This window comes from Doryrhamphus excisus, chromosome 9 (assembly GCF_030265055.1).
Source record: "Doryrhamphus excisus isolate RoL2022-K1 chromosome 9, RoL_Dexc_1.0, whole genome shotgun sequence".
Classification (NCBI taxonomy): Eukaryota; Metazoa; Chordata; class Actinopteri; order Syngnathiformes; family Syngnathidae; genus Doryrhamphus; species Doryrhamphus excisus.
In genome coordinates this window covers 17,261,909-17,289,140 of record NC_080474.1, presented here as the reverse complement: position 1 = coordinate 17,289,140, position 27,232 = coordinate 17,261,909, and the positions used below count along the sequence as shown (strand labels likewise).

The window sequence follows — 27,232 nt, the reverse complement described above, 5'->3', positions numbered from 1 at the left end:
AAATGACGGCAAAGTCGCCAGTCAATCAAAGTTGATTATTCTATGACACCTCTCTAGTCCACACCGTAACACTTTACAATAAAGTACACAAAAGTATAGTCGCTGAAGAACGACCCTACCTTTTTTAGTAACTACTCTAAATGTATGTGCCTTAGTTCCTCAGTTACTACCTGTACTCTAAATGTGTGTACCGTATTGTAAAGTGAAACCGTCCACACATTACACACTTTATTACAACAAAAAAAAGATCTACCTACATAATGAGTACTTACCTAAAAAGGGACAGGACTAATTTGTGTACTTCACAAACACACCAGGCCTGTAGGGGTCAGAATGCTTGTTGTTTGGTAGGGGATCAAATACTTTTGCACATTCAGTTCCCTTTATTTAGTCTCTCTCTGGTAAAGCTCTGGTTAAGGGCCCAAAACAGTCTTAGTGTTCAACACAAATGTATTGAGTGGCAGAGGAGGAGGGGAAGAAGGTATGGATGCTACATGCTGCAGCACGTCCCTCATATGGAATGGTAACTTCTGTCATTAGGAGGTGGAGGGCCCCTGTGTGGCTAATCCACCAGGAGGGGTGACTTTCTAAGTCAATGAGGCAATCATGGGGGCCAGACTGTATGGCGCATTATCATTAAGGCGCTTATGCTAACCCGTGGTGGTGGTGGGAATGGTAATGCTGTCATAAGGCTTACAATGACCCTCCTCCGTTTGCTGCATTACGAACCTCTGTTAATGTTTTCAAAACTTCCTGGAAATCTCTCTCTTGCACGCCAGTCGGAGAGGAACTTTTAGATGAAGTGGTAAAGGTCCATTGTTGAGAAAGTTTTGGGGGGAATTTTGCCCATCTTCCAAAAAAAACCTTCCATAAAAAAACATTTTTAGTACTTTCATTCATTAATTTTCTACTGCTTGTTCTCACTGCTTGTTGTACACCCTGGACTGTTCGCCAGCCAATCACAGGGCACATATAGACAAACAACCATTCACACTCACATTCATACCTATGGACAATTTGGAGTCACCAATTAACCTAGCATGCACTGGGTGAACATGCAAACTCCACACAGAGATGGCAGAGGGTGTAATTGAACTCAGGTCTCCGAGCTGTGAGGCCTGCATGCTAACCACTTTTGCACTTTTTGCAGCCCCATTTTTGGAACTTAAGGTTACAATTTTTTTTTAATGAAATATGTGTTTTTTAAGTAATCAAAAGGCTATGAAAGCCAAAATTTGCTCAAAATTCTAATTTTCTGTCAGGCATTTACACAGTCATGCCCTCCCAATGGCTAAAGCCAAGAAGCTTTCTCTTCTTGAACGTGATCAGATCGTCGAGCGTGCAATTGGATGCAGTAAAACAGTCATTCTACTTTTTTTTTGAAAGCACCTGAGCGTTACGGAAAACAAAAAAGTGAAGTGGTAGACCCTGCAAAAAATACACCTGTGCTGAGCCGTAGGATCTGTCAAGACACAGAGTTGTCCTTGACCCAAATGAGGGCCCTTATTGGTGCCGACCTTGTCACCTTCAATGCCACAAAACTGCCCTTGAGACATTGAAAGGTTCATCGAACACTTGATGGAGTATAGTCTGTTTGAGGCTCACAGTGAATCAGCAGTCAAAACCTAGTCAACGCTGGGCAAACTATGTATGTGCATGACAATTAAAAGGCGAAGCAAATAACCCCCCCCAAAATAATTTCATTGATCACACCCCGCTTTTACTCATGTTTTAACTGTGTATAAACGAATGAATGTTGTATTTCATGTATTTTTTTACTGTGTTTACTTGCTTTTATTCAACTCAATTTTTCTGTAAAGTGTATTTGAGTATTTTGAAAAGCGCTATACAAATAAAATGTATTATTATTATTATTATTATTATTATTATTATCATTATCATTATCATTATCATTATCATTATCATTATCATTATCATTATCATTATCATTATCATTATTATTATTATTAGATGTCCAGCATTTCTCCGCCAACTGCTCCGTCATTTGGAGCCCCTCTCCTGCTACCTGGAAGTCCTGCCATGATGCGTTCTGTCGGACAATGTACTCTCAAATTGTAATCCTTAAAGAAAAAGCTTAAAAAAAATCAAATTTAGTGTTGAAAATGACAAGGAGATATGAAGAATAAAATAATGACATGGTAAATCTACTTATTGATAGAAGAAAATTAGTTTTATAGTCACTGAGCTGTGTTTCTGATGTAAGGTTTTCAAAACAACCCACGTCATTTTGTTAAAATAGAATTTTGACTTTAGCCCTTTCAGCACCTAACTCTAATCCGGTCTGTGCACCCCCGGGGTTGGTGTTCAAGGACCAAGCCAATCCATCCTTACCTCAGCTGATATGCGCGTCGTCAAGAGAAGGAAGTGGCTGAGATAACTGAGGTGTCTCTGGGTTAGACAGCCGTGAGGTAAGGCATCAGGAATCTCTCACAGGGCATTACCTCAGTCTGCAAGCCTACAAATGGTTGTTGCGGTGACAGTCTAAAAAAAAACAAAAAGCAAACTCCCTGAAGTTGTTACCTATTTTAGGCACCGGGCCCTGGTTTTATCATCATTATGATTATCTGCTGTGGTGTGAGAAAACACTGTGACTCATGATTCAACTTTATGGAGGTTGGATAACTTGGCGTATAATTAAAGGCTGTGTCTGCTCTTGTTGAAACAAAGTTTGTCAATTGGCAGTTCTCAAAGAGTAGAAAAGATGTTACCAGCTTAAACATTTATTCATCGTCAACAGTGACTTGCATATCCTCCTGGCAAGGAGGAAACACGGAATGTTCAGAATGCACCTGAAAAAGTCAACAACATCACTATTTGGATGTCAAATTGCACACAGTGACTGGCAGGTACAACAGATGCCTTTGTTGTATGTTCATGCAGCGATTCAGCGGCAGCACGGATCCTGTTCCATGAATGCAATCGGAGATGAAAAAAAAAGGAGAGCGGGAGGGAAAAAAGAGTTTAGAGGGTGAGTAACTTCAGATGGTATCTCTTCTTCTGCATCATCAGAGCCATCAAAGACTGTGGGTGGCACACTCACTGAGCCTGAGCCAAGGAACTGCAAACATTCATTTTGATCTTTGCCATATACACAAACTCAGTCGTGGATCCACACCCAAAGGGGACCCCGCCCAAAGAAGTAGATTCTAGATGGCAAACACAACTGGCTAAGGGGCTACACCAGAAACACATGGATGTCATATTTATGTGAACTAATATAGTGTCGATATTAGCATGTATGTACATAAACCTTGCAGTGTTTCACAGGACTACTTCTTATTTTAACATTTGGCATTATTCCGACCCCAAAGGGGACCCCGCCCAAAAAAATAGATTAGGGGTTGGCAAACACAATGGCATCGAAAGACTGGCCAAGGGGCAACGCCAGAAACACATGGATGTCATATTTGTGTGAACTAATATAGTGTCGATATTAGTATGTATGTACATAAACCTTGCAGTGTTTCACAGGACTACTTCTTATTTTAACATTTGGCATTACTCCGTACTTTAAGTGTACGAGTATAAAGAGTATAAAGGGTACAAAGACTTAACTTTGATTTAACATTTGAATAAACAAACAGAACATCAGATTTTTTGTCTTTACTACTTCCTGGGATTCTGAGGTTTTCCTTCATTCTTCAATCATCTGTGTATGTACCACCTCAAAAACACAACAAACAGTGAAAAACAAAAAAAAACTGTTACAAAAATACCCATATGTTGGTGAAATACCACCTTTCTACCTGATTTTGTCAAAGTTTGCTTCCCAACCCTCATGCTCCCTTGTAAACAAACCCCCACTCTGCTTTGTATAAAAGCCTTGCGCGACTCTTAGCTGCTGTGATGCAGGATCTTGGAGTAACCGGAACCTCTAGTTTCAGAAAGGGTGGGGATTATTTTGATTGTACAAGTGGTTCCAGCCTAGGTTGTTTAAAAATAGCATCATAATTCCTGTTGCAACTGACAGCTTTTAATAAAACAATTTGGAAAGGGGTTGCATGGTGGATGAGTGGTTGGCGCGCAGACCTCACAGCTAGGAAACCAGAGTCCAATTCCACCCTCTGTCATCTCTGTGTGGAGTTTGCATGTTCTCTCTTTCTTTTCTCCGGGTACTCCGGTTTCCTCCCACATTCCAAAAACATGCTAGGTTAATTAGCGACTCCAAATTGTCCATAGGTATGAATGTGAGTGTGAATGGTTGTTTGTCTATATGTGCCCTGAAAAATGAATGAATGAATTTGGAAAGGTTGACCGAATTGGATTAAAAAGCTTAATAGGCTACTATGGCCCGTGCCTATTCCTGTCTTAGTCCACACCCAAAGGAGACCCCACCCAAAGCACTTCTTTGTGTCCTACGCAGTGTCTCACTGACAAGGCTGCAAAATGAGCAGGGTTGCGGGTAAATGTGCTTGTGTCTTTCTTATATTACATAAGCATGCAATTCTACTTAAACATGCTCGATGCAAAAACAAACAGAAGTAAATATTTCCCCGTCGCTGCACATCACCCTGAGATACAAGGGATTTGTTTTGGTTTTTTGTTTCTTACTCCAGTCCTATTTTTATCTTTCTTGGCAGATGGTTCCAGGCATGTGTTTGGATGAATGATGTATTGTTTTCATTCACACTGTCATGGACACTGTTAAAATATGATATCTTTCAGATCTCTAAGGGTTGTACTGCATACACACGCATATGCGCTCACATGCATCCATGACTTATGACTTATGTGTTTGGTAAACAGGCGCAAACGTTCATCTTCAACCCACTTAAAAAAGTTTTGATGCTCAAAGCAAAAATCTTTGCTTAACATAAAAATGCCTCACCATCGTAATTTGTTATAATATCACTTTTTCATGACTGCTTGAACTTTAAAAAAAAAAATCACACTGAAAGACATTTTCTCATTTATTTAATCAAAGTGCAACTCAAGCTTTTATCAAAAACTAAGTAAATACGTATATATTTTGAATGTATACACTACATTGAGATTTCAATAAACTGCCATGAAATATACCAAAACGTGATAGATACTTCATTTTAATATGTAAATTGGTTAGAATTTTTTTTTCATGCTTTTCGTGCCACTTTCAGAATGATCCATCATTTTTTTTCTAAATTAACCAATTAATGTCAAAGATCCGTGGTGTTATGTTGCTCATGTTAAATATATAAATATATATTTCAAAATAATTAAAATTACCACTTTTTCTTGTAGCCGGAAATAATCTGTTCATTGAGAATTATTGAAATTATTGTGAGCGTTTTATTTGCATTTTTGCTATTCAGTTTTTGCACAACAAATTTTAAGGCAATTCTCATTTGGGGAAAAGCTGATCTCTGGGGAACTGGGTCGTGGCAGTGTGGGAGGCATTATTGGAACTGCACATGAAAAGCTTTACACACTTCCAACCCTGCAATCCAACCTTCCTTGGTGTTCCCAGCCATTGACATTTTGGATGTTTGCTGTTAGTTCAGCTGCGGCAGAAGTTGTAGTAATTACACATTTGATTGCAGTTACTTAAGAAGTTCATCAAAACACAGAGATGTTTGGGCATGTCTGCACCTTTAATCACTTTTACCATTAATCACCATCAACATTGATAATGACAACACCAAAGGGGAAGTATTCGCCGCTGATTGTGCAGAAGAAGTATAATGCCAATTTGAAAAAAATAAAATAAAAATACATACATAGCTAAGAAGGCAAAGTTTGGCGGCACCTCACCATCCTGGTGGAACACACATGGGGTCCAAAGTTTGGAGCAAGGGCCATCTTTGGAACAAAAACCCAGCAAAGTAGGACAAATAGAGCTGATTAGCTCCGCCCCCGTGTGTGTGACTTCCTGTCTTTGTGAGAGTGAGCATGGAGACACTATGTTGCACTTTTAGAGCAGGAGGAACTTTTGTTGTGTGCGGGCGGGCTGCGTCTGGCTCATTCTCTTGGATCCAAACCCATATTTCCTATTTCCAACCACATGACTGTCACGTGACAACCACTTGGAAATGTTTCCACATGTCACTTCTTATTAAACTTAATGAGTTTAAGCCAAGCTTAAGGCTATATTGGACTCATTTTAAAATGTTGACATACGTCACCATGGCTTCTCATGGGTTAAAATATCATTGCCATAACATTAAGACACTTGAAAAATGTTCCACTGCAGAACATACATAATTATATGTATTCTTGAAAAGGTGTTTTAAAGTAGAAGGCACAAGTCGTGAACCAACAATCATAAGATTTCAAAAAAAAAAAAAAACTATTACTGAAACATCTGTCAACAGCTCCTTTGTTCTTTTTATTGCAGACCTAAATGACTTTCCCATGAGATCATACAAAGACACTCACATTGTCTCACTGTGGGGGGTGTAGTGTCCCGACAACAACATCTTTGACCAGACCCATAACCTTAAAAAGGGGCACATCATCCAGTACCCTAACATGATTCCATTACTATGAAAAGAACAATAATCTCCTTGAACACACATTATATTTCCTCCTTCTTCCTCGTGCTTCTCATATGCGAACAAACAAAGCTTCTTCTTTTCTTTTGATGCCAGACTTTTTCTGTGTCATCTTCACTTTGACAAAAGGCAGCTACCACCACCCCTCCCTGCATATTTCGTGTTGTGTTTTTGGTATGCTCATGAAAAGGCCCGCAAAGAAGGAACAATAGGGCACCTGCCAGAATAATGAACCCTCAGAGAGAAATGCAGCTGGAGCCGAGACTCATACAGGAGCACCGATGACGGGCCTGCTTTAAAGTGGTCAGAGATGATCCTTGGTCACACCTTATATTCCCTTTCTGGAATTTCCGCCGGGACACGCACATCTATTCATGCACACATAAAGACGCAAAACCTACTCACATTTAAGCAAACACCTCCCCCCACAAGTTCCAGATGGATGGAGTGTTTATGTTTGGATTCATAAGTGAACCATAAAAGTATGAAATATAAAACGTTGAAAACCAATGAAGTTTTGGAAATGTTTATTCTATTTAATGGGATTCCGGTGATTTTTTTCCCTCCTTGAATCAGCTGTGTATTGACCTCCTCAACATAGTCCATGTGCAATCAAACAAAAACACAGTAAAAATGTGATAAACACAAAAACAAACAGTAAAAAAAACATCCAAATGTTAGATAAAACAACACTTTTTCTGATAACTGCCATATAAATCTTGCTTCACTGTCCCTCTTTGTCAATAAATCTCAAAATCCATTGTGAAAACCCACACTTTGTGTCAAAGACGCGTACTTTGGGAAGTTCTATGATGCAGTCCCTTGGAGTACCAGGACCTCTAGTTTCAGAAAAGGATGGAATTATTTTTATTTTTGGTTTAAAACTTCAGTCCGTAAGTAAAGGTGAGTGATTTGTGTGGTCTGATTTTTTTCGAGGAAGCATTCTTGTAATGCAAAACTGCAGAAGTACATTTCTTTTTACCAGAGGTAAACTCCAATTGATGTACTACACTGCTGATGGGGATGTATAGCGTGTATTGGTAAGAAAGACAATATCTAGCACTTCTAGTTTTGGTAAAAATTTGGAAAAAAATTGCTTAATGGGCCATGAACCATAAAACTATGAAATATAAAACGATGAAAACCAAGGAAGTTTTGGAAATGTTTATTCTATTTCCTGGGATTCCGGTGATTTCTTCCCTCCTTGAATCAGCTGTGTATTGATCTCCTCAACATAGTCCATGTGCAATCAAACAAAAATGTGACAAACAGAAAAACAAAGTCCCTTGGATTACCAGGACCTCTAGTTTCAGAAAAGGATGGAATTATTTTTATTTTTGGTTTAAAACTTGTGGTATTTTTAAATTAGCTTTGCAAATAATTGTCTGATTTTTTTAAAGGTGGCATTCTTGTCATGTGAATGTATGATTCTTTTGATCACAAATTGTTTTGAGAAGCCAAACTTAACTTAGGTAACCCCAGCAACTAAACAGAACTACATTTCTTTACCAGAGGTAAACTCCAATTGATGTACTACACTGCTGATGGGGATGTATAGCGTGTATTGGTAAGAAAGACAATATCCAGCACTTTTAGTTTTAGTAAACAATTTGGAAAAATTCCTTAATGGGACGTATGGCACACCGGTTGTAGTTTACCCAGGTCTGTTTTAGACCCATACGATAATGGACCCATTAAGTCTTCGTCCCATACACATTGAGAAAAAAAACATTTGCTTTGATAACCCTACCTCATTGGTAGACAAATGTAGCAGTGTTAACAAATACCTCCCTGTGAAGTAACACCATGGGTCAGTGACCTCTTTTACTACATCCATTCATGTCCTGCACTGCACTGCTCTACTCATTGGTTAAATGTGAGGCGATCCTCAGGCCAGCATTAGCAAGCATAGACAGCACAAATGAAATCTTTGTGTACTCTGGTGGGAGTCAGTAGGTCAGTACGGTGGAAGGTGGGGTGAGGAGGTGAGGTTTAGGGGCTGACAGGGAGACATCGTTTTGGAGGTGGGGGTGGTGACAAGGCTTCAGTTATTTTGCTAAATTGGGAAGGAACAGCCCTGACATTATGACGCTGAACTCCCTAAAATACACATCATACACTGTGACCACTGTGACCCCACCGCCTCTGTCAGTGCAGCATTCATGAGAAAGCAAAAGTCAAACAGTATGACAAATGTGATGAAAATACCAACATATTTGCAAAAAAACACAGCCATTTTGGTCATGAATTATATAACACCTCTGTTCATCAATACAGTGGAACCTTGGTTAGAGTCATTCATTCAATCCAGAAGGTCCGACTCTGACCAAAATGGACTTTAACCGAATCAAATTTTCCCATTTGAAATAATGTAAATACAATAAATCAGTTTCAGAAAGCCAAAAAGTGTTACTACAACACTAATAGTTTAACAATTCTAAATGCATATACATGGTAAATGATATCAATATTTAAGGTTAGTCTTACTTTAAGACCCTCAAACAATGCACAACGATGAGCGGATTCAAGAAACAATACAAGCAGTTGATGTTTGCTAAATACAAGGATGAAGAGTCTTGAACCAGTCATGATGTGCTATACATATCACTATATTGACACTTACTATGGTACACTTTATGTCATTGGATGGTCATATCACCTCGTACTTCGGTACGTGACAAAAAAATAATTTAAAAAAAAAAAAAACCCTTAAACCATATTAGGAAAGCAGGAAGTGAACAAATGTAACAGTTACTGATTGTAAAAGTACCAGATGGAGGGGTAGGATTTAATAAGCTTTGCTTCTTCCTACTCCTTTTCGACATGTGGAACTGTGACCTGTGATGCATTCAATTGTAATCTGATGCATGTCGCTAGATGACCTCATCCTCAAATCTGAACATAATTTGCATATGATGTTATAAAATTGTGATTAGAGCGCAGGCCACACAGCTCAGAGACCTGAGTTCAATTCCACCCTCGGGATCATTGTGTGGAGTTTGCATGTTCTCCCCGTGCATGCGTGGGTTTTCTCCGGGTACTCCGGTTTCCTCCCACATTCCAAAAACATGCTAGGTTAATTAATCCAAAGGTTAAGGTTAAGGTTAAGGTTAATCCAAATTGTCCATAGGTATAAAAAAAAAGCATAAATCTCAAAAGAGACAAAAAAAAGTGAGTAAAAACACTTATTCACTCGCTCACTGATATCATATCATTAGCAGCAAAAAAAAAAAAAAAAAAAACGTTACCATAATTGATATGTAATTTCTTGCCAATATTGGCTGACAATAATGATCCCAGGACATTATTTATTACAGATTATTCATATACAAATAGGCTTTTATAAATATTCACATTCGTGTGGCCTGCAGGCAGAGCTAACACCCCACCCCCTCCCGCCCCCCCAAGTGGTGGCCATGCGTGACCAGTCAAGTGTTGCTTTTGTTGTCAATCAACCTGAATGTTTCCCGGTCCGTAGTAATCATCCAGCAAGCACATGCTTCCCCAAATATATACAAGTGACAAGGATTTACATGTATTACGTTGAAAACACAGCAATTATCCTGCTGGAAACTCATTAGAGAGGAAGTGAAGTTCAACTAAAATGTTTTTTTCCGCCTGTTGTTGGCTTTATTAACATGACAAAAGAACAAGCACAGAGAAGAAATGCAAGGATAAAAATGCAGCCATTAAGAATAATTGGATTAATTAAGTTTTTTGCTCATTAGGGTTCACAAATATGCTTTCATGTTGCAAAGCCATTTTAGTCCTCCAGTAATCCGCCTGTGAGAGAGTTTGCAGGGACCACAGTCCACTTTTCTTCAGAGGTCAAAATGTCACTTTGGGTTGTAGGAAGAAGTAAACAGGAGTGGAATAAGCCTCCTGTCTTAGGGGGCCCGTACCATAAATCCTTAGAATAAGAGTGCCTCTACATGATCTCTCAAGGCTGAAACATGAGGTCACGCTTAAATCGTGGATAATAGAAATCCTGTCATGTAAGCTCTATGAACTCATTTGATACCAAAGTGCTAATATCACAGGACCTGAAAACGGTCTATGGATGGATCGGTCCTACATGGTGAACCAATAAGAGGCCATTGTGACACATCTCACTGCTTTAAATGTACTCAAATGTATCCGAGGGTGACCAAACATCCTGTTTTTACAGACCATATCCTTTTCCTGGCCACCCTGAGGTTTGTTTTTTTTTTAAGTGATGAAAATGTTCTGGTTTTCATTGTTTTTCAACTCAAGATAAAGACATCTCCACTTTGTTTAAGCTGGAAATTTTAACAAACAAATGTAGCTTTCCTTTAGAAACACTTCCTGGTAGTCATTGCTGATACGGTAAACAGAATCAGAGCTGGCTGCACGGCGGTCGAGTGGTTAGCCTATCCCAGCTGTCTTTGGGCGAGAGGCGGGGTACACCCTGGACTGGTGGCCAGCCAATCACAGAGCACATATAGACAAACAACCATTCACACTCACATTCATACCTATGGACAATTTGGAGTAGCCAATTAACCTAGCATGTTTTTGGAATGTGGGAGGAAACCGGAGTACCCGGAGAAGACCCACTCATACATGGGGAGAACATGCAAACTCCACACATTGGTGGCCGAGCGTGGAATTTAACTTAGGTTTAATAGCTGTGAGGCCTGTGTGCTAACCACTAGTCCGCCGTGCAGCCAGAGGAGGCATACGTTTAAATATATTGAAGTCACTAAGTCGCTAAGTGACATAGAGATAACATTTTGGAGTGTTTGCCATGTGACTATGGTAATGGTAATGGCAATGGTTTTATTTCATTTGAACATGCATCAGATTACAATTGAATGCATCACATAATCAGTTCACAGTTCCACATGAAGCAAAGCTTATTAAATCCTACCCCTCCATCTGGTACTTTTACAATGAGTAACTGTTCCATTTGTTCACTTCCTGCTTTCTGAAGTATGAGGTGATATGAGCATCCAATGACATAATGGGTACCATAATAAGTGTCAATATAGTGATATATATGGCACATCATGACTGGTTCAAGACTCTTCATCTGATATCTGACTATCTGAGGCTTTGACATCCCCAAAAACAGCAGTGTCAGGTATGCTTTTTTTGCAGTTAAAAGTCATTTTAAAGCCATGTATTACTTCTAATACTCTAATAGGGTGTGAAATGTAAAACAATCTTGGAAAATATTACTATTAGGCCTTATTTGCAAAAATAATAAGGCACTAAATCAATTCAACAATTGAATTATTTTCAATGATTATATGTTTTATGCTTCACTTCAAAGTGCATATGCAAATAAGGAATACATATACCAGGAACAATGTAACATACAGTATATTTACAGTATGTACCTTCACAAATCTTTGACATGAATCAGTAGTATTTTCGGAAAAAAAACACAAATGCCTTGTATATGTTTCTTTTAAGCATAAACAGCTCAGGTGTCTTCTGGGATAAGAGAACTAGTGGTACAGATGATGATCTCAGTTCACTCTTTCATGTCCCTCAACCAAATCCAAGCAATGCGAGGCAGAGGAATGCCACCCCCAGGCAAAGAAGAGTCATAAATTCATTAGCAAGCACGTACCGTGGATTGGAAGAATGAATGCTATTGCGGTGATAAACCAGTTGACCCCGTCAACTTGGCAGCTGTCATGACCTCAACCTGTGGCAGTATTAGATGAGGGAGGGCAAAGGGACAATATTTGTTTAAGCTGATACCTAAGGGTTGGAGAGGCTCCGTGTGTGTTTGCCCACACGTGTGTGTGTTTTAAAAACCTCTTAAACTCTGGTCATAAGAGAGCTGGAAAATGACTGAAAATGACATATTCAAAGTAAATATCAATAAGGTCTACATGGATGATGTTGGTATGGGCGTAGAGGGAGGACCTTGATGGTTACTGTAGATGTAATGGTAATGGTAATGGTTTTATTTAATTTGAACATGCATCAGATTACAATTGAATGCATCACATAATCAGTTCACAGTTCCACATGTCCAAAAGGAGTAGGAAGAAGCAAAGCTTATTAAATCAATAACTGTAATCAGTAATCAGTAACTGTTACATTTGTTCACTTCCTGCTTTCCTATTTTTATTTTCATTCATTCATTCATTTTCTACCGCTTTTCCTCACGAGGGTCGCGGGGGTGCTGGAGCCTATCCCAGCTGTCTTTGGGCGAAAGGCGGGTACACCCTGGACTGGTCACCAGCCAATCACAGGGCACATATAGACAAACAACCATTCACTCTCACATTCATACCTATGGACAATTTGGCACATTTAGAATGTGGGAAAGAAATCGGAGTACCCGGAGAAATCCCACGCATTCACAGGGAGAACATGCAAACCCCACACAGAGATGGCCAAGGGTGGAATTGAACCCTGGTCTCCTAGTTGTGAGGTCTGCGCACTAACCACTCGACCGCCATGCTGCCCTATTTTTTTTATTTTTATTTTTATAAAATAATAAAAATATTTTTATTTTTTTAGTGCCATCCATGTTTCTTTGCTGCTGTTGATAGAAGTAGCATAAGTTCCTGTGCCTCGTAAAGAAGTTTTGTTAATGTTTCAAATTGTCAAAATATGTCAAGATACTATAAAGGGCAGTTTTCCTTTAAGCTACTCTAAACATATTCTGTAAAATACAAACATTGCATTTAAATCCAGTGCAAGAAAGTTGTCACATTTTTCAGTCACCTTATCTAAAAGTACATCCAGTATTTCTGCAAGCACAAATGACGCTGCAGAAAAGCCAGAATGAGGCAGGTATGTGAATCCGCAGCGCACATTCCGCTGAAACCCTTCAAATCGTAGTTGCAATTTCTGTTGCAGCTAACGAGAGGCAATCATCCTGACAGATGGCAAGGAGACAAGTCATGTGTTAAAACCAGTAGGGTGTTTTCCTTGTACTTCCCAACTATTTTAGCCACACCTTTTTAAGTTACAATCAGCCCAAAGCGCCTTCCATCAGAAATCAACCTCTGACAGATTTAACCCATAAAGTGCGTCAGCAGTTTTTTTTTTTTTCATGGCTTTTGTCACAGTAGTAAAAATGCAGAAAAGACACTCAATAAAGTTATAGGGTATTTTTTTCAATTCAAAGTAAAATTTTTGATTCAAAGCACAAAAAAGTGTTAAGTTCACTTCTTTTCAAATAAGTAATACTTACAATATATATGAATGATGTGCAATTATTGGAGGCAGGTGAGGTTTTTAATATTTTCTTAAATAAAAATTGCTGAATTTCTCCATCAAATACCTAAGATGAGCAATGAGCACACACTGAGTTGCATCATGGTGCCTGCCAGATTGTCACCATGTCGCCAATAAAATAACTGCAGGGACATTTATACTTGAAATGGTTTTGGCTTCTTATTGGTGAACAACACACTGGAGCAGGCATCCTCTGTAACAGAAAAGTACACACAAGTACACATAAAAACAATTATAGAGTGGTAAAATATTTAAGAAAACATTTTATTTTACATATGCTGTACAGATGACATTGTTTGGCTAGGGTGATTCTTAAACAGAAACTAAAAACAGTGTTTTATTAAATAGAAAACAGAAACAAAAATAGAATTAAAAGATGAAAAATGAAATGTGTATCGACAAAAAGATCTAAGCAACAAAATCATGTATTGTACCCTGATACAAGTAGGCCTTTTGCAAATGATCAAAACAGTATTATTATACACAATAACTCAATGACCTCTTGGTACAATAGCTAAAAAAAAATCATGGCCTCTTTGGTTCCATTGGTTATGTAAAATACATCTGAAACATATACTTACTTACTATAAAAATAACTTTTCAATGGCAGTTTTTGTTTCACTAATCCTGCAACTTTTCAGTGCAAACATCACAACAATCATTCGCTTGAGAAAGGATTGCGAAAGATTACATTTCAAGTATTGATTAAGAGTCGAGGATTGACGAGCGAAAGAGTGAGAAAGCAAACACAAGAAAGACAGAGACATTCAGAAAAAGAGCGTTCGGTAAGGGGTGGGCGGATCGATTCTAATATTGACGGTGTCAATACCTGGCGTGGTCTGAATAGACGGAGAGATCCATGCTTTTTTTGTTGTTTCTCATATTGTGACATTGTTATAGGTGGGGGCTTTTGAAGGATTTGAACGACAACCAATTGTAGAGCCTTATTTTGCAGTATTGACAATATTTTGCTAAATTGAATGGAAGAAAACTGTATTATTTTGCTTTTTTTTTACAATTAAGTTTATTAATACAGTAAACCTCGGATAAATCGGACTCGGATTTATCGGAAATTCGCTCACAACGGACAGAAAAAAAAGAACCAATTTTTCTGTAATGCATTTCCAATAAAAATTCATTGCATATATCGGATTTTTTTATAACGGATTTCGCCTATTTCGGACAAAATCTCCAGTCCCGTTCCAATGCATTTCCATTAAATTTCCCTCGCATATATCGGATGGCCGCATCGTGGCGCTCCGATTCGCCGAATCGTGACAGGCCGCTATACGACGTCATTTGCAGCGTTTGCAGCGTTGCCTGCGCGTCCAGGTACATTGGAAACATAGTCAAGGAAGTGCCTTTTTATAACGGATAAAATCCGATTTACGCATATACCGGATATAAATCCGATATATGCGTAAAACGGACATTTTCCGGAATACGCATATAACGGATTTCGCTTATATCGGACAAAACCAGTGGGAACAATTGAATCTGATATATCTGAGGTTTACTGTACAAATATATATTGTTTGATTGCCTAAAACATTTGTCCTGCTTTTTATTCTAAAAATAGCAACAAATTAAAGGCAAAATCATTCAATAATTTCAAAGAATTTCAAGTGTCAATATCGGCAATACTGGTGCTGTATTTGCTTGATTTCAGATCAATACCATAATTTGCAGTATCGCCCACCCCCCCATGTTCAGTCTAACAGAGCGTGTTGTATTACGGGTAGAGTTGACTATACATTGCATAGCTTGTGGCACTTATTCCATGATAGGACAGGACACTCCTTAAAAGGCAATTCTTTAAACAAGTGCTAATCAGGGTGTGCATTTCAGTTTCTACAAGTGCTGCACTGCACGATGGCGACCCACTGGATCGAAAAACAATTGTCCCACAAAGTCTTAAATGAGCAGTATAGGAATGAGTTCGGTTCCCCGGGGTCTTACTCCCGTGCACTATCGAAGTGCACTTCTGAGATGTGTCTAGTCTTGGTCATCTTGGTCTCGCAGGGCCTGCAGCACTCAGACAGGCAGGAAAGTGAGGTGCAAGGTCTGGAATTAAGAGTAAAAAAAAAAAAAAAATAGCGGAGGACTTTCTGTTGCTGCTGCGGTGCAGAGAGAGTAAATCCTGTGAGGCATTAAGCGCTGCTGGTATAATTCCACCAGAGGACGGTCAGACTGTGTCTGTCGGCATACTGGTGAAGTGCTTGTGTTCTGAATTGTATAAGCTGATGAATTGTCAGTGCTTCAAAAAAAAACAAAAAACAAAAAAAAAAACAAGTCTCTCATGTGCTTAAAGTACTTAGGGGGTCTGAGGAGCAGTTCGATTGTGTCACTTCCCTTAAATGCTTTGTATCTTCTTTCAGTTGGCAATGCCAGGCCGTTGCGTTTAACCAGAAATGGCAAACAAAAGCAAAAAGTACAATTTGGTGATCATCATTCCCTTCTCCTCCCGATGCCGTCCGCTTCAAAGCGGACAACATATCACTCAGTCTGATAAATACATACACTCATATGGACATGTGCAACCAAAAAATGATGATACTTGATTGTACTACAATGTGTCTTGCCTGCGCGTGCAGATGTTTTTGTCAATGTATACAGTACAAAAATGTCCTGTTTGTACAAAAAGGCCTTTAAGGGACAAATTGGGACTCAAGCACAGCCACATTCTTCCACAATCATGTTCGGGACATCTCTTTTAACGATGTTGTATTCATCGTCAAAGTAGAGCATGGACATAGTACTCAGTTTGGTGGGGATGCAGCAAGAGTTGACTGAACCGGGACTAATTCCTCTCATACGATATTGGTTGACGACGGCAGTGTGGAAGGATGACGCCGATCCCGGAACGCCGGCCATGTATGCCGGACAACTCCCCTCGCAGTAGTTGCCGTAATACCCCGCCGGTGCGATGATCCAGTCGTTCCAGCCAATAAGACGGAAGTCGATGTAAAACTGCTGCCGGCAGCATAGCCCCCCGCTGGTGCCGTCGCACTCCAGCCCCCGCTTGCGAATGCGGTGCTTTCCGTCCACCTGCCGCGCACGTACAACTAAGAAGGGTCGGTGGGACGGGTCGCCTGGGTCGACGAGCACCGGAGCCACTCCAGCTGTCTCGCACTCCTCACAGTGGATCTCGAGGTCCTGTCGACGGCCAACTTTACCAAACACGGCCCGCACCGCCTCCAAGAGCGGGAAAGTATGCCAACCGCTGCGTTTCAGATCCACGCGCTTCTCCACCGAGGCCCAGCGACCTGCGCCTCCTCCGACGTGTCCACCCGGGCCTCCTTCTATATCACTCACAGATTCTTGGTAGCGGATTTTGACCGTCACCTTCCTTCGGAGTCCTTTTTCTGGACCAGACGGCAACACCCGGAAGAAGAGCCACAGGTTGGCTTGTGACACATACAGGTTTTGGTTGCCTTCGTTGGAGATGAGGAAGTAGAGACTGGACTTTGGGGATGTGTACTCATCTGCGGAGACAAAGTAGAAAGGGACAAAAAGGGAATTAATACAGTACAAAAGTGATGTTTTTTCAAAAGTATTACTAATATGTTATGTTGTTTATCCTAAATGTACACTGTCATTCAAACAATTTGTGCGCGACAAACTTGTATTTTACTCTTAGGTAAATTTAATATTATGGTATTAATAAATATATAGACAGACTACTTCCAGCATTGCTTTTTGATTGAACAATCTCAGCTCACACACCCAACACGAATCTCGCAAGTAGTTAGTTTAGTTTCTTTTTTTTTTTTTTGTCCCGTCCAGCTATTGGGGCAGATAGTATTGTTGATCTAAATGCCTCAGGAAAGGTGTTGGCTACAGCTTCCCTGTACCATGAAATTTTATTTGCCGTTATTTGATGTTTTTGTTATACGCATTTGGAGCAACCGAATCGGAGCAAGAAGAAACACAGAAAAGAAGAAGAGAAACGGGGGCGGGGCAGTAGAGAGAGAGAGACAAAAACAGCAGCAACAACAACAATTCCCATAATAACAACAGTGACAAACAGGACTGCATGAGTTAAATGTCAATGATGGCTAATTAGGGGTCACAATGGAGATGATATCAGTGGCAATAGTAACAATGAAGACATGATAGTAAACAGAATTATAGTTACAGTACAGTTTAGTTTAATTTCTATATTTTGTGCTGTCATACTGTCTTGCACTGAAAATGGAGCTGCTGCAATTTCATTCTACTTTATGTAAAACGACAATAAAGGCCATTCTGATTCTGATTTAATTTAGGCTTTGCTGGAGTGCATCCAGATCAGGGACTTCATGAGTGCACGTCAATCATAAAGATAGTATCAGTACCATTTAGCGTACTTAAAGTATTCTTATGGGTTAAAGAGTGTTTTTTGCTATAAGCTCGAAATCACTCAGTCGGGTGTTCTGTGGCAGTTTTTGGTACGTCTGCAAGATTGGACAAAAGATCATGTTTGTTTGTGGCGAGACCAAATGATGATAGATCAAAGAAAATCAATCAATCAATCATTTTGGAATGGCCTTTATTGTCATTATAGAAGATGTACAACAAGATTTTCTACCGCTTTTTCCTCACAAAGGTCGCAAAATTTTTCAACAGGTCTTAAAATTTTGATCAGGAGGGTATATATGTCCAATTCACAAATACACCTCCACATGTGTGTTCTGGAACGCCAGAAAATACACAATTCATGCAAAAAAATACAATAAATTAAAAAAGTAAATGCAAACATATGAATTCAACTTAAATTATATGGTCTTTGAAAAACATGATTAAAGTGTAATTCAAATGTTTTTCTCACAAAATTTTATTGGTAAACAAAATTTCAGACGTGTAGTAATCATGTCATCATGATTCATTCATTTAAAAACTGATTCACCTGATTACAAAATGATTATATTGTATCACATTATATTGTGTTATTATTATTCATTCATTCACTTGCAGCTTAATTCTCATTAGGGTCACGGGAGTGTATATGCTGGAGCCTATCCCAGCTGTCTTTGGGCGAGAGGTGGGGTACACCCTGGACTGGTAGCCAGCCAATCACAGGGCACATATAGACAAACAACCATTCACACTCACATTCATACCTATGGACAATTTGGAGTCGTCAATTAACCTAGCATGTTTTTGGAATGTGGGAGGAAAACGGAGTACCCGGGAAAAAAACCCACGCATGCACGGGGAGAACATGCAAACTCCACACAGAGATGGTCGAGGGTGGAATTGAACCCTCGTCTCCTAGCTGTTCGACCGCCGTGTCGCCCATCAAAGAAAATAAAAAAAAAAAAAAAACAATAGCTCAAGGAAAGGTGGGAGGGTGGTGGACATGGCCAAGACCCCTGCGGGGTTCATTGAGTTCGCTGTTAGCACCCCACTGAACCTCACCCGTTGCCTCCTCCTTCCAATGCAAGTACCCTCAGAGTGACAGCACAAAGCATCCTGTGAGGCACTGGGAGACAGCCGCGCAGCAGCCCGGCATTGAAACACGTGGCTTTCCAGCAAAATGCATGATGAGGGAAAAAATAAAAGCAATTTACATGACACAAGCCACTTTCTAAAAGGGCACAATGAAGAGATTCCAGAAGTCTAAAGGTGACGACGGGCTTAGAGGAGGAAAAAAAGGGGGGGAAAATACTGCCAATGAGAGTCTAATTATGTCTTCCAATTTACCCAAAGGCATCTTGAAAGGTTTCTATTTCACTCGGTACATGTTCTCAAGCAGAGTGGTGCCCTAAAAGTGGCCAAATTACTTTGTTTGCTGACTGATTAGTGTTTGTCAGTGTCAACATGTGGATGCCAAAAAAACGGGCCTCCTCTTAAATACGCCTCACGCCCCTTCCTCCCGTAAACCACAGCTTTACATTCACACACGCCGGACTTGTTCAGACCAGCTCGCCACTGTCGGGCTCAAGCGTTTTGCATGCACACATTTTCTATCCATCTGTGCACACACCCGTTCCCATGCGGAGCATTAATACGTACAATAATACCACGTCGCTTATCAAGTGGGCACTGAGTACATACTGACATAAAGGATTCCGTTTAACCGCCACTTTTATCCGTGATGGTTGTAAAAGGACCCGTGAGCTGCAGTTCATGTAACCTCACCTCGTTCAGCACCATTTTAACTTGCCTCAGCGGCTCCGATTGCAACTTATAGGGGAGCTTGAAACGAAACAAGAATACAATTACAGTCTGATGAACTGTCAGAGATACAGCAGTTTGCATTCACACCAGGATAGTCCCGGGGGGGTGGGGGGGCTTTATGACACAGACACCAACAACTGTATCTTAACTGCTCCTCAACAGATCCAATCCCAAACTGTCATAATAGAAAACATTAGAAGGACTCTATACTCATTCATAAAGTCCATACGCATAATAGGCATAAAGGGAGGGAGGATGGATGGATGGATGGATGGATGGATGGATGGATGGATGGATGGATGGATGGATGGATGGATGGGTGGGTGGATGGATGGATAGTCCAAAGAGTGAAGTTATTCCTCCTGTTTTGACTGGCGGGCATGATGAACTGTAGCATCGTCCTGTTGCCTTCAGTCACGAGGGCTGGCCCCTGTAACATCTCTCCATAGTCACCGGTCGTTTGACGCCCCTGCACAACTTGAATCTCCATTGTTCCAATGACGGGAATAGCATGACACTCCCTTCACTGTACCGTGTGGGAAACATCTCTGGTAGGATCTCCTTGTCATGTCAGTAAGGTTGGAAGTTATTAGGACCAGCAGGGTTGATTTTTTTCTCATCAGAGAATAAAACTTTATTCCACCTTTCAATGTCCCACACTTGCAAATTCCAAATAGCCAATTTTGTGGCATTGAAGATGTTATTTGTTCTTAAAAGTTTGTTGTTTCACAGATGCCGTCTGATGGTTATTTGGACTGCACCAGTAAGAACCTTCATTTAGGCTGAAGACCGCCCCATATCTTCTCAGACAGTCATTGGCTAAGGGCCAATGAAATTTATTTAGACTACCATTTTACTTTTCATTCCATAATGCTCACAATCTTCTAAAAATATATATTTTTAAAATGTTTAAAAAGTCTTACTGCGTCCAACTGCACACTGCTCGAGGCCATGCTTACGCAGCTCAACAATACGACCCCCTTCAAAGAGAAAAAGCTTTTTTGCCTTTGCCATCGAGAGCTCATCACACTGTCAACACCTGACAAAACAATGACATTGAACCCACTTTTTTGTTAAGCTTTTGTATTTTAAAGGCTGTGGTCTTTAAAACAACCTATTTCACTTAAATGGTTGTTTGCAATAACTTGCTTACTCAAACATTTTTTTGTCTTACATTTCTTCTTTTTGTATTTTTAAGCTCTACTTAGAACCTCCTTAAGACCTAACAGTGCAACATTTTTCAACAGGTCTTAAAATTTTGATCAGGAGGGCATATATATCTCCAATTCACAAACACACCTCCACAAGTGTGTTCTGGAATATGCCAGAAAATACACAATTCATGCATGAATACAATAAATACAAAAAGGAAATGCAAACATATGAATTCAACTTAAATTATATGATATTTGAAAAACAAGATTAAAGTGTAATTCAAATGTTTTTCTCGCAAAATTTTATTAGAAAACAGAATTTCAGACGTTTAGTAGTCATGTGATCATGATTCATTCATTTGAAAACTGATTCACCTGATTACAAAATGATTATATTGTATCACATTATATTGTGTTATTATTATTCATTCATTCACTTGCAGCTTAATTCTCATTAGGGTCGCGGGAGGGTATATGCTGGAGCCTATCCCAGCTGACTTTGTGCAAGAGGTGATGTACACCCTGGACTGGTGGCCAGCCAATCACAGGGCACATATAGACAAACAACCATTCACACTCACATTCATACCTATGATCTTCTGACTGTGTGGCCAACATGCTAACCCCTAGGCCACCAATGAAAGCACTGAATATGCAAGGATGAAGTAAGACATTTGTTGACGCTGCATTCATGCATGATGTACTAACTGAGCCCAGTTTGTCGTTTTCTCTTTAGTTTGTTTTTATACAGATGTTTGTGCCACATAGAAATGTGCAGCTATCCAAATTTGTACGGTTTCTGGTATCATTTCATTTGATTCTTATTAGTGAATTCATTAAGACTAGCCTGTATTACTTGTTGACAGTCAAACATGTTATTTAAGTAAACAGTAGTATGACAAAGTATCCAATTCTATCCAATTCTTCTTTACTGATTGTGTTATGCAGTTCAGCCCCCTGCACCCTTGCCAGTGCTCGAACCCGCGTCCACAAATCCTCTCTAAACGAGAGTTAAGTTGAGCAGCGCTAGGCAACAAGCTAAAAGCCCAAGCTGTCAAGTCATTGTCCGGGGCAGCTCTTTAAAGCGTCAGAGAGTGAGCTTTACCAAACGTTCCTTTTGCACAGCCACATCAGCTGGCATCCATTCCATTTGCTGATAACCATGAACACGTTACCGTTTCAGGGAGCTATATGCATCTCTGAGAGCTGGAGGCAAAAATCAACTCCTCATCGGCCAAGAGGAGAAGAATGCAGATTTACCCTGTACACAACTTGATATTTTGTTAAAAAGCGTACAGAGTACACCAAGCCACCAAAGAAAATTACCTTTTTGCCACTGATGGTCCCTTTGAGGACAGTTCTTTTCATGTATACTGTTTAGAACTGGCCCTGACACGTCTTGTCTGACCCAGCAGGGGGGAGGACACCTGGGTGGGCTTGCATGAATAATGGGCTGCTTCAGCTTGTCCTCACCTGTGCCACAGACACGGGGACAAGGGGCTGTGGATGCAAGCAATTACGCTTAGAGAGGTAACTTATCACTCAAGGCTGCTTGCCAAGGCGACGTGTTGTGGAAGTCAAAGGGTGTGGCAACGGCGTATAGTAGGTCTAAAAGGGTGAGTCTTCTACCTCGGATTCAGTTTGGGGTGAGGAGGTGATGGAAAGAAATGAGAGAGGATGGAGGGGCCAGGGTTGAAATGCAAAACGTTGGTGCTGACGTTTAAACCACGATGGCATCGCTTCTACATTGACTGCACTTGAAGTAAACTGGAGATGCGTTTTTCATAATGTTCATGAATCATGTATTGGATCACGAGGTAGACAAAGAAAGGTCAGCACTGAAACATACACTCATGGCTGATTGTGGAAAATGTCTGGAGAAGGTCCAAGAGTGCCATGAGTGACAGGCCCTCGTGAAAGAATTGTGTCCTGAAGTAAACCTACCCACCTGATCCCTCATAAGGACCAGGGTTGTAGTTAATGACCACCCCCATAATTAAGCCTCCTCTCACCACTTGTTCACTTATTCCAGACGGTGAGAACTCATTTTTCGACTTTCTGTTGACCTCGCTCTTCACAAACAATCACGTTTCCATGCACACAATTTTCATGTATTAACCAGAATTTGAATATTCAATATTAGCCTATATAAAAATGTAAATAGTGGAATATATAACGGTTATTACGCAAGGTAGAAATAGCGTTTTTTTCCGGTCTTTCTTTTGGTGTTTATACTGTTTATACCATGGAACATAATATTATGTGTGGTACTGAAGGGATAGTCTTTTGAAAAATGGCTGGGATTGAATGACAACTGAGGTCTCGGGTCATTGAAGACAATTTTTTTTTATTTAAAGTCATCTATAATCGCACCAGATGACAACAGAAGTAATTTAAGAATACCTTTTATATACATTATTCTCCCTCTTTATCTTATTTACATGACGGCATATCATTTCTGTCCCTACATGCTCACAGTTTGACTTAGTGGACTAATTTGAAGTCTTTCTATTAATAATGTGTGCAATGACTTGAGGGGAAAAAAGGAATTTGTCTCTGAAGCAAAGACCGACAAATTCCCAGCTTTCCAAACTTTGGTGCCAACAAGAAACCAGCTCAGGAGAGTAGAATCCGAGCAATGAACCATCAACCATTGCCCCACGAAACCACATCAGCATCCTCTTTAATACTCATTTGGTGGCCCACCATACTCCACGTCTCCAACTGGCCTCATCTCACACTGGAAACAGCATCGGCAATTGAGGTTTGCCTGGCTTCCTGAAGACCTTGCCTCTGAGCCTTGGCCCAGCTGGCAGTATGTGATCTGTGGGTCGCGAGCCAGCTGGCCAGGAGGCAAACCGGGACTAGGGAGCAAGGGACCCAAGCCAGCTCCGTGGTACAATACCACACAAAGGCTCAAAGGTGTGAGGAAGAATAGAGCTGAACGGGGGGAAAAAAACAGAAGAAGAAGCAGCAAAGAAGGCCAGTGGACATTTAGAATGACAAAAAAAAAAACATTCTTTGCAACACTGCATTATGCGCACATACACAACATTACCCCAGCACTCTCCATGGACCCAAATGTCACATGCATTATTCTGTGCAATTTCTTTTCTTTTCTCACTTTTCTTCTCTTGTCGTTGACATGACGAGTTCAGCAGGAACACGTAGTGCTCTTATAATAATGGCTTGGTTTTTGTTCCCTTGTCATGAGGGCACTCAGATCATTCCATGACAGCAGCCCATTGAGTGGAACTGCCATGGCTGGGCCAATGAGAAAAGGCAGACACTGAGTATGCGTGTGCGTCTGTTTATGTCATTATAGTTCTAAAAATCTCATTTTTGACCCCCCCCCCAAAAAAAACTGCCATACCACAAGGCTGGGGTTGTTTCTATGTTGCTATGGTAACTGCTACGCAACGCTTGTATCAATACACAATATAAATCCATGTAATCAGCAGAACGTCAGCTAAAAGTGCATAAAAATGATTCTGAAATAATTCCAACCAGTAGCGCTTTCAATGAGGAAAACAAGCAAAGAGTCCGAGACCTGCAGAAGTCATGAATCATGCCTGGTACAAGTATCATTCCTCTACCACTAAAACTCACTGAACAAGCAGCTTCCTTTACGTTTATGCACAGAAAAAAAAACTCATTTATTTAGTCTTTGAGCATAAAGACTCAGAGTTTAAGAGGTTAAGTGTACTCAAGTGCACAGTGTTTTGGTTAAAATAATACGCTAGCGCCGATGAAAGACATGTGGCAATCATTAAAAAATGCACAAGAAGGAATAAACACATTGAATATGATAAATAGACTGTAAAATATGTTCTTTGTCCTCCCACAACCTCTTGCTGTGCCACTTGGGGTTCTACCCCTCCTCCTAATTGCATGTCGTGTTGAAATAATTAGTTGGTTGAGATTTGATACACATTATGGCTGCATTTTTTTTGGAGTCTTCCAAAAATGTGAATCACAATGATTTCCTCACACGCGGCACGCATGCACAAATCAGTAGAACGACTGAAAGTAATCCATCACGTCACTCATCACTACATAGTATTTACAGTACATGCAACTAATAAAGACAAGTCATGAAAAGTCAGTTAATTAATGCAATCACTTCTCACTGGGGGGATCCAACTCACCCAGGTTGGCAAGGATGGCTGGGGCACGGGGTGAGTGAGTAGGAAGTGTCAGCCATCATACCATGAGTACAATGACACGTATGTTTATGTTGCATCTTGTTAAGTAATAAAAAGAATAGTCATTCCAAAATTAAATCACATTTTTTTTGGGTGATTTTTTTTTGTGTGCAGCAATACACCATTCCGGAATACAACCATAAACTTGAATGCATCCTCTCAGAAGGTAAAAGTCAAAGTTCTACTGTCCTATAAATGTCCTTTCATTCATAAAAAACGCACTGACCACTGCTACGCACACATCACATGTGCATATTTTCCATATACTATTGATCATAAATCCACTCAGCAAGTTAGACACATCATTTGAACAAATAGATAACTAATGGTCCTGTCTGTTGTGGCACAATAGCCAATCAACTTCTCTTCTTCCCGCGTACGTAGCTTGGGCCAATTACATCCAATAATGATGACCGACCCAATAACACTGATACATGTTGGTCAGCACTGCACCTTTTTTCTATGTTTTGTCTTTATTTTAAGAAAAACAATGTGACAAAACGGTCGCGACAAACAAGATACAGTATCAGGAAGCCATGGAGCTTTGTTTGTATGGAGTTTTTTGTGAAGACTCTGACCTAGTGTGGCCAAGAGCGTCCAAAGGAAAACCTGGTTTTTGTAGTATCATTGTCAGATTTAACATGGGATTAAGTCAGGAGTCAAAGTATGGCCTTGTTTTGTTTTCCAGTCCATAGCTCCAAAGGAGTTATTTTGAAGGCACATTTTTCAGTGTATTCAAACTCCAATTTGTCACTAAGACATATTGTGACTGGTGGAGATCTCGTCGAAAGGGTTCAAGGACAGATTTATGAGTACATTTTTGAAATATGTTTAAAACCCCACAACAGAAGGGTTTAGTGGGCTGAATCCTGGAAATGGAAACTGTGTCTTATTTATCTTATTTACTTGTCAAAATGTGAATTTCCTATCAAACAATCCATAAAGTTCAATCCAGATATTGATGGAATAATGATTAATATTATGATTAATAATAATGATTAGAATATTACCAGTTTCTGCGAAGCTGATAATCTCCGAGGTCTCGGCTAGAACCTCGTTGTTGAAGGACGCGTGTCCGTCCAAAGTGGGGATCTCCACCCGGCCGTCCTCCCGCACTTTCCCGGCGTGCAGCCTCCTCAGCGCGGTCACCATCGCTGCCTTGGGGATGGGATGAGTGATGTTGGGTCTCTCCCTCATCTGCAGTCTGTTCAGAATGTGTCTCTTCACCGCCTCCAGGAAGTCCACATTGATGCGCTCCGACTGGTCCGGAGCCCTGATGCCGCACGACGCGCAAGACTCCGCGGACGAGCTTTGAGTCTCAGAGCGCGCCGAAAGAAGGCAGAGAAAAAACAAAACCGCTGCAGAGGAAGTCATCTTCATCGGCGTGGACGTCATATTCCGAGCAGGGAAAAGCTGGAGATAAAATCCAAAAGAACTCCACGGTGGGTCAGTGAAATATCCTCCAAACCTCACTAGAACACACTCCCGAACGTCACTCATCCACTTTACGCACGCGTAAAATAAAAGTTCAGTTGAGCCACGATATAAAAGTCTCCAAGTCCAGTTGTCCTTTCATTCAAACTTCTTAGTCATCCTGAAGATAAGGAACAAGGTTCGCCGGTAGATTGCGCGCCGGTACCGTGCGCCCTTGTGTGCGTGCATGCAAAAATGAGCGGCTCGGTTTTGTCTTGATGATGATGATGTCTTGATGCTCCAGACACAGAGTCCTTTCTCCCTCTGCAGTCGCCACAACAAGACCTCCAAAGTTTTTTTTTTTTTTTTTTTTAATAGGAGACGGAACCACGTGGGGATTTCCACCAACTAGACGCCAGGGATTAACACAACCCTTTGTTTCTCACCAACCACCACACTGGACATTACACATTTCTTTTTCTTTGGCTTTTACTCTACAAATTATTCATATACACACAATCTGTTCCTAAAGGCTGGATACATCATAGAGACATATAAATCATACAAAAAACTATAATAA

The 27,232-nt window shown here is 40.3% G+C and overlaps 1 protein-coding gene across 1 annotated transcript; it reads right to left on the bottom strand.

The window, feature by feature from the left end:
- Positions 1-13,931: 13,931 nt before the first annotated feature.
- Positions 13,932-27,062, bottom strand: LOC131136258 (inhibin beta B chain-like). The gene is made up of 2 exons (XM_058082924.1): positions 26,250-27,062; positions 13,932-17,203 (listed from the first exon to the last, which is right to left on the bottom strand). Exons 1-2 carry the CDS (start codon positions 26,737-26,739, stop codon positions 16,386-16,388), a joined length of 1,308 nt encoding a protein of 435 aa, XP_057938907.1. The 5' UTR covers positions 26,740-27,062; the 3' UTR covers positions 13,932-16,385.
- Between the last annotated feature and the right edge of the window lie 170 nt (positions 27,063-27,232).